The sequence below is a fragment of the Palaemon carinicauda genome, chromosome 6, assembly GCF_036898095.1.
Source record: "Palaemon carinicauda isolate YSFRI2023 chromosome 6, ASM3689809v2, whole genome shotgun sequence".
In the NCBI taxonomy this organism is placed as follows: Eukaryota; Metazoa; Arthropoda; class Malacostraca; order Decapoda; family Palaemonidae; genus Palaemon; species Palaemon carinicauda.
Genome location: NC_090730.1, coordinates 96492887 through 96507886, shown reverse-complemented (window position 1 = coordinate 96507886; position 15000 = coordinate 96492887). Strand labels below are relative to the sequence as shown.

The following is a 15000-nucleotide window of genomic DNA, read 5'->3' as shown; positions in this document are numbered from 1 at the left end:
CCAAAGACTTAAGCCAAGCTTCTTTAGGCCAGGCAATTAAGCCAAGTCTTTAATCCTTGCAGCATGAAGCCAGACAATTAAGCCAAGCTTCTATAGGCCAGGCAATTAAGCCAAACCTTTAATCCAAGCAGCATGAAGCCAGACAATTAAGCCATGCTTCTCTAGGCTAGGCAATTAAGTCAAGCCTTTAATCCAAGCAGCATGAAGCCAGACAATTAAGCCAAGCTTCTTTAGGCCAGGCAATTAAGCCAAGCCTTTAATCCAAGCAGCATGAAGCCAGACAATTAAGCCAAGCTTCTCTAGGCCAGGCAATTAAGCCAAGCTTCTCTAGGCCAGGCAATTAAGCCAAGCCTTTATTCCAAGCATCATGAAGCCAGACAGTTAAGCCAAGCTTCTCTAGGCCAGGCAATTAAGCCAAGCCTTTAATCCAAGCAGCATGAAGCCAGACAATTAAACCAAGCTTCTCTAGGCCACGCAATTAAGCCAAGCCTTTAATCTAAGCAGCATGAAGCCAGACAATTAAGCCAAGCTTCTCTAGGCCAGGCAGTTAAGCCAAGCCTTTAATCCAAGCATCATGAAGCCAGAAAATTAAGCCTAGCTTCTCTAGGCCAGGCAATTAAGCCAAACCTTTAATCCAAGCAGCATGAAGCCAGGCAATTAAGCCAAGCTTCTTTAGGCCAGGCAATTAAGCCAAGCTTCTCTAGGCCAGGCAATTAAGCCAAGCCTTTAATCCAACCAGCATGAAGCCAGACAATTAAGCCAAGCTTCTTTAGGCCAGGCAAGTAAGCCAAACCTTCAATCCAAGCAACATGAAGCCAGACAATCAGGTCAAGCTTCTCTAGGCCAGGCAATTAAGCCAAGCCTTTAATCCAAGTATCATGAAGCCAGACAATTAAGCCAAGCTTCTTATAGGCCAGGTAATTAAGCCAAGCCTTTATTCCAAGTATCATGAAGCCAGACAATTAAGCCAAGCTTCTTTTAGGCCAGGCAAATAAGCCAAGCCTTTAATCCAAGTATCATGAAGCCAGACAATTAAGCCAAGCTTCTTTTAGGCCAGGCAATTAAGCCAAGCCTTCAATCCAAGTATCATGAAGCCAGACAATTAAGCCGAGCTTCTTTTAGGCAAGGCAATTAAGCCAAGCCTTTAATCTAAGCAGCATGAAGCCAGGCAATTAAGCCGAACCTTTAATCCAAGCAGCATGAAGCCAGACAATCAAGTCAAGCTTCTCTAGGCCAGGCAATTAAGTCAAGCCTTTAATCCAAGCAGCATGAAGCCAGACAATTAAGCCAAGCTTCTTTTAGGCCAGGCAATTAAGCCAAGCCTTTAATCCAAGTATCATGACGCCAGACAATTAAGCCAAGCTTCTTTTAGGCCAGGCAATTAAGCCAAGCCTTTAATCTAAGTATCATGAAGCCACACAATTAAGCCAAGCTTCTTTTAGGCCAGGCAATTAAGCCAAGCCTTTAATCCAAGTATCATGAAGCCAGACAATTAAGCCAAGCTTCTTTTATGCCAGGCAATTAAGCCAAGCTTCTTTTATGCCAGGCAATTAAGCCAAGCTTCTTTTATGCCAGGCAATTAAGCCAAGCTTCTTTTATGCCAGGCAATTAAGCCAAGCCTTTAATCTAAGCAGCATGAAGCCAGGCAATTAAGCCAAGCTTTTTTAGGCCAGGCAATTAAGCCGAACTTTTAATCCAAGCAGCATGAAGCCAGACAATCAAGTCAAGCTTCTCTAGGCCACGCAATTAAGCCAAGCCTTTAATCCAAGCAGCATGAAGCCAGACAATTAAGCCAAGCTTCTTTTAGGCCAGGCAATTAAGCCAAGCCTTTAATCCAAGTATCATGAAGCCAGACAATTAAGCCAAGCTTCTTTTAGGCCAGGCAATTAAGCCAAGCCTTTAATCCAAGTATAATGAAACCAGACAATTAAGCTAAGCTTCTTTAGGCCAGGCAATTAAGCCAAGCCTTCAATCCAAAAAGCATGAAGCCAGACAATTAAGCCAAGCTTTTTTGAGCCAGGCAATTAATCCAAGCCTTTAATCCAAAAAGCATGAAGCCAGACAATTAAGCCAAGCTTCTTTAGGCCACGAAATTAAGCCAAGCCTTAAATCCAAATAGCACGAATCCAGGCAATTAAGCCAAGCTTTTTTAGGCCAGGCAATTAAGCCAAGCCTTCAATCCAAAAAGCATGAAGCCAGACAATTAAGCCAAGCTTTTTTGAGCCAGGCAATCAAGGCAAGCCTTTAATCCAAGCAGCATTAAGCCAGACAATTAAGCCAAGCTTCTCTAGACCAGGCAATTAAGCCAAGCCTTCAATCCAAGCAGCATGAAGCTAGACAATTACGCCAAGCTTCTCTAGACCAGGCAATTAAGCCAAGCCTTTAATCCAAGCAGCATGAAGCTAGACAATTACGCCAAGCTTCTCTAGACCAGGCAATTAAGCCAAGCCTTCAATCCAAAAAGCATGAAGCCAGACAATTAAGCCAAGCTTTTTTGAGCCAGGCAATCAAGCCAAGCCTTTAATCCAAGCAGCATTAAGCCAGACAATTAAGCCAAGCTTCTCTAGACCAGGCAATTAAGCCAAGCCTTCAATCCAAGCAGCATGAAGCTAGACAATTACGCCAAGCTTCTCTAGACCAGGCAATTAATCCAAGCCTTTAATCCAAGCAGCATGAAGCTAGACAATTAAGCCAAGCTTCTCTAGGCCAGGCAATTAAGCCAAACCTTTAATCCAAGCAGCAGGAAGCCAGACAATTAAGCCAAGCTTCTCTAGACTAGGCAATTAAGCCAAGCCTTTATTCCAAAAAGTATGAAGCTAGACAATTAAGCCAAGCTTCTCTAGACCAGGCAATTAAGCCAATCCTTTAATCCAAGCAGCATGAAGCTAGACAATTAAGCCAAGCTTCTCTAGACCAGGCAATTAAGCCGAGCCTTCAATCCAAAAAGCATGAAGCCAGACAATTAAGCCAAGCTTTTTTAGGCCAGGCAATTAGGACAAGCCTTTAATTCAAGCAGCATGAAGCCAGACAATTAAGTCAAGCTTCTCTAGGGCAGGCAATTAAGCCAAACCTTTAATCCAAGCAGCATGAAGCCAGACAATTAAGTCAAGCTTCTCTAGGGCAGGCAATTAAGCCAAACCTTTAATCCAAGCAGCATGAAGCCAGACAATTAAGTCAAGCTTCTCCAGGGCAGGCAATTAAGCCTAGCATCCCCAGGACCATAACTGTCTCTTCTCCCAATCCTCCATCAGCAGCCATTGGATGAGCACCTCACTAGAGATGCAACTTTCTTCCCCAGCTGAACTATCTTGGGCCAACCTATAAGGATAAGACTGCATACTAGAAGAATCCCAGCTTCATCCCTCTGCAAAGCCGGTCTTCTAGATTATTCCCTCAGAACCACCCAAAGGTTAGTATCCGAAAGAATAGATCTAGATGTCCGACCATTTGTACACTTGACAAAGGTACTGTACACCCCATCAAGGTACATAGCATAGCCTACTAGAATCAGCTAGGTTCCTTCCCTCTGCAGAGCCACCCTTTTCAGTTATTCCAAGCACTATTTAAGCTGAGGTGTTTAGCCACAAATCCATTGAGGTGGGCAGTTATTCCAAACACCTTCCTCATCTAAAGATCCTCCTCAGGTCTCCTTTCCTCACAAAACACAACTGGATCTCATTCTCCTCATAAGACTGAATTTTATTTCCATTCCAAATAGTGAACTTATACTGGCTTTTCACAAATTTTTTTTTTTTTTACTTAATTTTCCCTTTTGTATTATTTTTTTTTAGATTTTTCCACCATTTCATATATTTTTTTTATTTCTTTTTTCATTTTTATTTATTTTTTTTAGTTTTTGTGATTTTTCATATTTTTTTTGTTTTTTGTTTTTTTATTTTTATTTTCTTTAATTTTTTGGAAGACATCTAAAAGGGACTTCTGTCCATGTCCTCTTCACCGTACAACACACTGTAGTAATTATGAACAGGCACGTTATCCTCCAGGATGTCCTCAGAACCAAATCTCTCCTCTTCCTCTGAGAGCTCTTCATTGCTGCCCCGCTCCTTTGAGAGATTTCTATTTCTTCTTTCTGCTTTTGAGAGCTCTCTTTTCTTCCTCTCTCTCCTTGCGAGCTTTTTATTATTCTTCTCTTTCTTTGATAGCTCTCTGTTATTCATCTCTTCCTTATTGACTTCACCATTACTGGTCTCTTCCTTAGACACTTCACCATTACTTCGTTCTTCCTTAGACACTTCACCATTACTTCGTTCTTCCTTAGACACTTCACCATTACTTCTCTCTTCCTTAGACACTTCACCATTACTGTTCTCTTCCTTTGAGTGCCTTCTTTTTCTTCTCTTTTTCTTTGAGAGCTTTTTATCACTTCTCTCTGCCTTTGAATCTTCTTCAGACCGATGTTCTTCAAGAGTAAGGACTTTTTCTTCCTCCTTCTCCTCCTTCTCTTCCTCTACATCCTCTTCTTCTCCTCTTTGAGAAAGACCCGCCTCATTTAGCTGTTCTTCCACTGAAAGATCGATTTCATCTTCCAGTTCATCCTGGACCTTTTCTTCAGCAGAAAATCGATTTCATCTTCCACACACACACACACACACACACACACACACACACATATATATATATATATATATATATATATATATATATACATATATATATTTATATATATATATGTGTGTGTGTGTGTGTGTGTGTGTATGCGTGCTTGTGCGCGCGCGGTATGGTGATTCTTTGGACAAGACTCATAATTAAGGAATTGCTAAATAACTTCAGGTAAAATTGTGTTCATTTCATAATAATATTGATAATAATTAATCTTTGAAGAATTGTGAGCAAAATATAATGTAATAAAGTTAATCTCTCAATGGAAATTGATTAAAAAGGTTAATATATATATATATATATATATATATATATATATATATATATATATATATATATATATATATATATATATATATATAAACCCTTTCACCATGTCAAGGTATCCCCACTAAGAAAGGGTGTACTAGCCAAGGCCACCCATACTAGGTTGGTTTGCTGTGTTCAATCAGATTAAAGTTCCCACCATCACCAATCCGCAGTGGCCAGTGAGGTGATGAAAATGGCCAAACCCTAGATATGAATAAAGGAATAACGACATGTCTGAGGCCTTTGTCCTGCAGTGGACTAGAATCAGGTACATTTATTATTATTGTTGTTGTTATTTTTATAGATTTCATTCACTCGTATTTTGAGAATTTATCAAAATGATAATAACTTGATCTAACATCATTTAAATTTTTGAAATTTATTTTGATATAAACGATATTTATTATTATTTTTACTTAGTTCCAATATCCCTTTTACTTCATGGAGAATAGTGCATTCAGTGCACCTCACGCAATGCACTGTAGGCATTACTTGAGAGTCCTTCCGGTTTGCTGTCAAGCTCCTCTAACTTTATATATATATATATATATATATATATATATATATATATATATATATATATATATATATATATATATATATATATTCATTCTTTCTGAAAGTTGGAATACCCTAACGTGGTGAAAGGGTTTGTGTATCGCCATGATCAACAGAGCTGTACTAGTAAGGGTTACCGATACTAGGTAGGTTTGCTGTGAGCTATGAGACGAAAATCTCCTACCATCACAAATCCACTCTGGTCAGCGTGGTGATGAATGCTAGTCAAACCCCAAAATGAATAAGGGCATGTCTGAGGCCTTTGTCCTGCACTGTACAAGAAACAGCTGTTTCTAGTCCACTGGAGGACAAAAGCCTCAGACATGTCTTTATTCATGTCTGGGGTTTGGCCAGTTTTCATCACCACGTTGGCCAGTGTGGATTTTTGTCTGATCGCTCACAGCAAACCAACCGAGTAGGGGTACCCCTGACAATTATTATTATTATTATTATTATTATTATTATTATTATTATTAGCTAAACTACAACCCTAGTTGGAAAAGCTGGATGCTATAAGCTTCATCTCTTATCTTGTCATCCAAGAAATGTACAGCGTATAATACGCTTTTGCGTTTTTGCATATTTATATATGCGCGTAACTTGGTTTGGGTTACGGATGCGTTTTTTCAAATTCCTATCTAATAATATATTTTGTTCTTAACCACATTCATTATTTATGAAAGTATTGATTTTTACCAGTAGTTGATTTATAAATTTACATTTTTATTATACAATTTTATTAGTTGTAGACATTAACGGAATAAATTATAGTTAAGAAAATTTCTGAAAATTAGTGCCAATCCCATCAGCCAATTGGATAATCGCTTCCAAAGCCTCTTGGCAGATTACGAAGCTTTAAGCCAATAAGAAACGACAAAAGAAAAACGTGGCAAAGTGTAGGTCTCTGGTTGGCCAAAGCACCCATTCCTACTTTTGAAACAGTCACTGTGGTTCTGGAGCTGAAGACGTACGGTGGTCAAGGTGAGATAGTGTTGAAAAATATGATGTATTTACCATTTTTCTCTATATTAGGGCGATGTTTTTTATTTAATAACGTTAGAGGTTCGATTATAGTCAAGGTTATTGACTGGTAACATAGTATTAATCATTTTCGACGAAGCAAAGACAGGTAGGCGAGGATGTCTTGTAAGGTTTTGGTCGGTCATTACACCGTGAAAAAAAAAATCCTTTTCGAATTTTGTGAATATTCCGAGCTACCGAAGACAATGTTTTTCATATTGCTTTAATTTAGGATCGTGAAACAAAAGTGCAGTGTTAATACCACTAATAAGTAGTTGGCAATTAAGAGAAAGGGATCAACATGGTACTTTTAATATAGATAAGCACCAAGGAATTGTCCGGCCATATTGGGCAGAATTTTTTTTTTTTTTTTTTTTTTTTTACGTATAGAAGGTGACGTTTGAAATAGTACAAACCAAATGGCGTAACTATCTAGTGTAAATATATACATTAGCCTAATTTCTCATTCAAGTAGGCTTCGTAAATCTTATAATTTGGACTATATTTATACATACACTGTATGCATACTAACACGTTAAACATACGCTTTAGAATCTATACAACTATTTATAGATTGTATGAAAGGTCTCCGTCTCCGTTAACAATTGTGTTGGTCTTTAAGTTAAGTGTTAACCACGGCCCCACTTATACATCTAGGTATTTCGTTACCCTTAATATTATTGTATTTAGATTGTATTTTAATTATTTAGATTGGTTATTATAGAAAATACTGTATTGATAATATATTTGTATTGAGAAATATTTTACAAAGCTTTTCACGTAAGATATAGAATGTTAAAAAAATCGGAAATTTGTCTTTTTATTCTGAATATTTGTTAATTTGTAGTATATGTACGTTTTGTCATTTTCCCGACGGCAATTTACGCTTCCACGATGTAGGCTACATTGGCGTATAATGAACTGTTCTGACTTGCGTATCGTGACCCTTTAGTTGCTATCACTCGGGCAAGTTAGCGAAAACGGTTTTGTCCAGTTTTGCTGGACACAAATATGACTGACAAGAGTTGTCCGGTTGTGAACTGTAGAAGGTTTGAGTCAGAAATTTATTACTTTATATATATATATATATATATATATATATATATATATATATATATATATATATATATATATATATATATATATATATATATATATATAATTTTTTTTTTCTTTTTTTTGTGATTCGCATATCCCTAAAACTACATGACTGAATCTCGTGAAATTTGGTTAACTGATTGGCCATGATTCAAGGACGATTTGATTAGATTTTGGGAGTGATTGGTGTCAAAGGTTAAGGTAACCAGAAGGTATAAAAAGGTCTTTTTGTTATATCGTGGTCAATTTTTAACCGATTTGCGTGAAACTAGTGTCAAAATGTGCGTAATTCAATTGCCTAGCTTGTGATGTGGCGTTGGCGAAGGTATGCGCTCTACCGAGCACTCGTTCTAGTTATTGATTTTATTTCCTTCATGACTTTATCTCCGTAAGTGGAGATATTTATATTTCGTTGTAGAAAGTGCCCTAAGTGCTTCTATGATGTGGATTTAACCATTAACATGAAATACGCTGTGGGATACGCCTAAATGCCCAAAGGCCGGTGGACCGCGGTTCGACAGACCTGTTTGAAGTGATGTTCGAACGTGTGAATGGAGCATTTGGTCGTCGAACACGTTCGTCTAACTCTAACTGTTCGGAGAATTTCTGTTCTCGCCTGACTTTAATGGGCGGGACTTCATTGTCCACAAACCTTATGATGATTTTATAGCAATTGTTTCCTTATGATGATTTTATAGCAATTGTGTTTCGATTTGATTTGGTAATCTAATAGGCAAATCTTTTATGCAAACTGAGCAGGAATTTTAGATTTGACACCAGAATCTCTCTCCCTCTCTCTCTCTCCACTCAATCACTCAGTCAACTTACCCAACTCACCCACTCACTTAACTCACCCAACTCACCCGGTCACCCAACTCACTCAACTCACCCAACTCACTCAACTCATTCAACTCACTCACCCAAATCACCAACTCACCCAACTCACCCACTCACTCAATTCACCCTACTCACCCAATTACCCAACTCACCCACTCACTCAATTCACCCTACTCACCCAATCACCCAACTCACCTGCTCGACCAACTCACCTGCTCTCCCAACTCACCTGCTCGCCCAACTCACTCAATTCACCCAACTCACTACTCGCCCATCTCACCCACTCAGCCAACTCACTCAACTCACCCACTCACACAACTCACTCAATTCACACCCAACTCACCACTCACTCAACTCACCCACTCACCCAACTCACTCAATTCACACTCAACTCACCACTCACTCAACTCACTCACTCAACTCACTCACTCACCCATTCAGCCAACTCCACCACTCACTCAACTCACACAATTCACCCAACTCACTCACCTCACTCACTCACTCAACTCACCCACCTCACTCACTCACTCAACTCACCCACTCACCCACTTACTCAACTCACCCACTCACCCACTTACTCAACTCACCCACTCACTCAACTTATCCGCTCACCCACTTACTCAACTCACCCACTCACTCAACTTACCCGCTCACCACTTACTCAACTCACCCACTCACCCGCCTCAACTCAACTCAACTCACCCACTCACCCGCTCGCCCAACTCACCCAACTCACCACTCCCCAACTCTCTCAATCACTCAACTCACTCAATCACTCAACTCACTCAACTTACCCACTCACTCCCTTACTCAACTCAACCCACTCGCCCACTTACTCAACTCACCCACTTACCCGCTTGCTCAACTCACCCAACTCACCACTCCCCCCAACTCACTCAACTCACCCACTCACCCTCTCACCCTCTCTCCCAACTCACCCACACACTCAACTTACCCACTCACCCACTTACCTAACTCTACTCAACTCACCCAACTCTACTCAACTCACCCACTTACTCAACTCACTCACTCAACTCACCCAACTCACCCTTAGGACAGGCATACGAGACAAGTATTCATTGACCAAATGAATTACTTTCTCAGCATTTGAGATTCATACATTGCTTTTGTAATGACTCTCTCTCTCTCTCTCTCTCTCTCTCTCTCTCTCTCTCTCTCTCTCTCTCTCTCTCTCTCTCTCTCTCTCAAATCCATAAACTTAATTAAAACTATTTTTTCTCGGAAATATTATCATAAACCATCGCTGATCAAATTCATTTGAATAAAATAAAAATGTTTTTGGTTAATATATGGAAGTTAAATTCTTTTTTCCCCGAGTTAAATTATGTGAATTTCACGGTTTACAGTAGCCTACCGTGTACCGTTTATAACTATGGTATAGTGACACTTTTAGTTAGTGTCACTCGGGTAATTTGACCAAAACGGTTTTGTCCAATTTTTCTGGATAAATCATTTTGGTGATGGTGGGAGGTTTTTGTCTAATCCCTCAAAGCAAACCAGCCTAGTATGGGTGGCTCTGACAATTATATATATATATATATATATATATATATATATATATATATATATATATATATATATATATATATATAGTAATTTGAAGTATATACGCGTTTTGTTATTTTCCCGACGGCATGAAACTGGAGTCAAAATGCGCGTAATTCAATCGCCTATCTTGTGATGTGGTGTTGGCGGAGGTATGCGCTCTACCGAGTGCTCGTTCTAGTCATAGGTTTCATTTCCTTCATGACTCTATCTCCGTAAGTGGAGATATTTATATTTGGTTGTATAAAGTGCTCAAGTGCTTCGATGATGTGGATTTAACAAACAAGCAATACGCTGATCACGTGTGTCTTCTATGCAGAGTGAGTAGGAATTTCAGATTTGAACTCTCTCTCTCTCTCTCTCTCTCTCTCTCTCTCTCTCTCTCTCTCTCTCTCTCCCACTCCCACTCCCACTCTCTCTCTCTCTCTCTCTCTCTCTCTCTCTCTCTCTCTCCCACCCACCCTCAGTCCCACTCCCTATCCCACTCCCACTCCCACTTACTCTACTCACTTCCACACCAACTCCCACTCTCTCTCACTCCCACTACCACTCACTCTCTCTCCCTCCCACTACCACTCACTCTCTCTCCCTCCCACTCCCACTCACAATCCCACTCCCACTCCCACTCTCTCTCTCTCTCTCTCTCTCTCTCTCTCTCTCTCTCTCTCTCTCTCTCTCTACGAACTTTTCAAGATCAGTTTGTCCTACTTAATACGCACTTATGTATTCGGCGTCTTACTGCGCCATTACCTCTGCCAACGAAATTGGAAGGAGGCTATGTTTTCCGTTGTGTGCGCGCTTGTGTTAGTGTGTTTGTTTGTTTGTGAACAGCTTCCTGGACACAATTTTAATCGTATAGTAATGAAACTTGCAGGGATTAACTGTTATGTAAAAAACTGGAAATGATTAAATTTTGGAAGGTCAAGCTCTAAGGTCAAGGTCAAATGTCAAGTAAAATATCCATAAGTTTGGACATCGTTGTCACAGAGACTTCAAACTTGGTTCATATTTGAGTGTATGAAAATCCAGGTCGTTTACAATTATATACTAAAAACAATAGTTTGGTTCCTTGGGTCTTTCAGGTCGCTGCAATCTCATCATCCTTATGAGCTAAGGATGGGTTTTTTTGGAAGAGCCTATAGGTCTATCTGCTGAGTCATTAGCAGCCATTGGGCGGAAAGGGGGCTTGGGCTTTGATTACATGTGTATATGGTCAATCTCTGGGGCATTGTCCTGCTCGATAGGACAATGTCAGTGCCCCTTGCCACTGTCATTCATGAGCGGCCTTTAAACCTTTAAAAACAATCAATCCTCTTCTAATCATTTAAAAAGATAAACTTAGGTCAGACATTGTATCCTTAGAATGTATCGCAATTACTTGGAGTAAGTGTAAAGGAATAATTGTCACTTGCAAAGCAAACTTAGATTATGTAAAACCAGTACATTTCTTAAGCGAGTCACTCTTCATAGTTTACACAGGACATATTTATTTATTTAACGTTGTCATTGGTGTTAACGTAAGTTTATTTTTCTTATTCATTGCTTCTCATTTATAGTTTAATTCCTTTCATCAATGGGCTAGTTTGCCCTGTAGGAGCCCTTGGGCTTGTAGCATCCTGCTTTTCCATCTAGTGTTGTAGCTCAGCTCGTAATAATAATAATAATAATAATAATAATAATAATAATAATAATAATAATAATAATAATAATAATAGTGTTTTATATTCAAAGACTGAATATAGTTTGGCTGAAAATATAAGAATCCTAATTCATTTACCTTTATTTCAGAATAAACTGGAAGTTCCAGTGCTGAAACGTTTGACCACAATAGAGTACGTTAACAACACTTCAGAGCTGCACTAATGACAGGTGAGTCTTTAACTGAATAATCTTGAAGATCTAATGGGACTTTAGTATTGGTTTGGGGACAAAGATCTCTCTCTCTCTCTCTCTCTCTCTCTCTCTCTCTCTCTCTCTCTCTCTCTCTCTCTCTCTCTCTCTCTCACTAGAACTGACTTTGGGTTATTCAGATCTTAATTATTGGATTTGCTCCGTAAAATAGTGAAATTCCCACCCTTGGAGTCTTGTGTGTTTTTCCCTTAAACAGATATCAGGTTTTTTATATCAAAGTAAGAATTTCTTCTCACTCAGCTGACTTCTGGGCCCCATTATGAAATATCCCCGCTTGAATCCGACGGCTATAATCTGTTGCAATTAAAAAATATGATGAAAACTGACAAACTAGAAGTGTTCATCTAATTCTGCAGTAAATAGTTAGACAAGGGTTCGAGTACTACTCAAGCTCGTTAGTTCCTTTGGTCGCTGCAACCTCGCCATCCTTGTGAGGGAAGGTTGGGAGTCTGGGAGTCTATAGGTCTATCTAGTGAATCATCAGCAGCCATTGCCTGGCACTCCTTGGTCCTAACTTGGGTAGAGAGAGGGCTTGGACGCTGATCATTGGGTATTGTCTTGCTTGTTAGGGCAATGTCACTGTCCCTTGCCTCTGCCATTCATGAGCGGCCTTTAAACCTTTAATGTAGTTTTTTAATATGCCGTATGTTATCATAGCCCCTATGCAAGACGTTGGGGTGTATTAAGAAGCCTAGTGTGGACCTCGTTAAATGAAGCAAGAAGTATATACGTGAAATTAAATTTTTAGATATAAAAGCCCAGGATATGTAGATTGTTATATGTGTTTGTTTGGGGTTATAGACGTTTCGCCGTCAGTCGGTTTCTCGGTCAATCACTTTCGTCCCCAGGTGAAGTCGATTCGCCGTCCTAATTGCACCCACACTTTGTGAAGTGTTTCCCATCAATCTCTGAAATTTTCACTTGGATATGTGAATTATTCCAGGAACAATTTACTTCACCTCCAAAAATAACCATTAAACCATTCCGAAAAAACGAAGAAGTTTGCTGTGGCTTTCCTATGGCAGATATCAAAATGAAAACATGTATGGACAAAAGAAATATCCATCCTATAAATCCCTCTAAATTTGTTTTAGATATGCGAGGCATTCTACGAGTAATTTATGGCGCCTTCGAAATCAGCCTCTCATGGATATAGAAATGGGTACTGTGACTTTTCTATGAAAAGTATCAATACGAAAATTGGTATGGATGTAGTTCACATAGCACCCATTATACTCTGTGAAAATCATCTGCATATGTGTAAAATTCTAGGAGTAATTTGTGGCTCCTAAATGATTTTTTTAGCTAAAAATCGTCACTGAAGAACAAAAGGGACAGCAAGGGCATGCTTATAGCAGTAATGAATATATATATATATATATATATATATATATATATATATATATATATATATATATATATACATTGATTTATATGAATAGTTTACTTCATTATATGTGTTTTATTAAAAAAAAATTCCCATCAAAATTTTTGTAGTTCAAGTGACTACTAGTTCTTAAAGAAATAAACAAAATAAAAAAGGTAATTAGCGGGATAGTGAGCGACATTCAACGAGGGAAACTACACGTTCCAAACATAATACCCGTACCGAGTTGCACCTATCTAGTATTAATAATAATAATAATAATAATAATAATAATAATAATAATAATAATAATGATAATAATAATGATAATAATAATGTGTCTGAGAGTCATGGTATCTTATATGAAGTATAGACCAGCACTGTTCACCTAGAACTGTAAATGTTGTATTTACTCAAATGGGACTCCTCCATTTGCCTCCCATAAACGCGCAATAGTTCATCCCATCCTGATATCGTGTAATCATTCTGAAGATGTAAGCTTATATTCGCATACTCTGCAGTCTGCGGTCAATGCAAGGTATTCGATACTATTCAGCTGCAGATGATATCTCCTACCACTTGGATATAAGCGTCCGAACCACCAGAGCGTATTATGGAAACAAGATTCAATTTGGATCGTCCTTGCTATGATGCTGATGCTTCAGTGTTATCTGTCCACAATTTCAAAATGACCTCGTGTCATGGGAAGGGTTGTTTTTAACGAATTTGCCAGTCTGACACCAAATTCCTTTCGGTAAGTTCCTATTTTATGGATTAACAAAAGTCCCTTTCAAACATTTGCCTTTTCCGTGTCAATTTATGGCGTATATTCTAATCTTAATGTTTTCAATTATTCTTTGCTCTCTCAGTACCTTTCAGCTATTCGGAATTAATCAATCTCAATTCAAATGATTTTATCTTATTAAGCAACAATGAATCTGATGAAAAACAGGAAGACGCACATCATTGATAGTCATGTTTTATATGAAAGATTAAGTTTTTTTTTATAAATTTTCCTGTTTACGTATTTATAAAATTTTTGTGAAAAGGCGATTGAATTATCTTTTTTTTTTTTTAACCCGTAGATAGTCATATAATTTTTACATTTCCCTTAGATTATGTAACTTATATTCATTTTGTTTTTGAAATTTATTGTTTTTCTTGTATTCTGTAAGTTATTTTTCCATATCAATCAATTGATCACCTTAATCTTCACTGATAAAATTTTCCTTAATTATGGTGTATTCTAATATTTTGTATCAGTTGAGTGATGTTATTCCAGAAGCATTCCTTTCAGTTAAATCCAAGCTTCCCTTTTAACATTTCCCATGACACCCTATAGCAAATTTCGTTATTTTAGTGCAGAGATAAAAGGTCAATTAACTATTGCCAGATTTGGATGCATTACCTTCTCTTATTAAAGTACACCTAAAGGCTCCTGTTGTCATTAACCTTCACATCAAAAGTTGATATCATAAAACAAAGATAAAAAGAAACCAACGCAAAATTGATTTACACAATTTTGCAAACATTGAATTGAATGTTCAAGTGACAGGAAACGTTTGGAATATTCCACTGACAGGAAATGTCTGCAATAATCCAGAGAGAAAAAAAATTTGTAATATTCCAGTGATAAAACACGTTTTACCTTTTCCAGTGAAAAGAGACATTTGGAATACTCCAGTAAAAAAAAAAAGGAAAACAAAAAGTTTGAA

At 38.2% G+C, this 15000-nt stretch overlaps 1 protein-coding gene across 1 annotated transcript in view; it reads right to left on the bottom strand.

The window, feature by feature from the left end:
* Positions 1-15000, bottom strand: part of LOC137643160 (transcriptional regulator ATRX homolog) — a 30730-nt gene that overhangs the window by 5202 nt on the left and 10528 nt on the right. The window contains exon 5 of the mRNA XM_068376012.1: positions 4265-4525. Within this exon, the coding sequence (XP_068232113.1) occupies positions 4265-4525 (261 nt within the window). The remainder of the gene's footprint in view (positions 1-4264; positions 4526-15000) is intronic.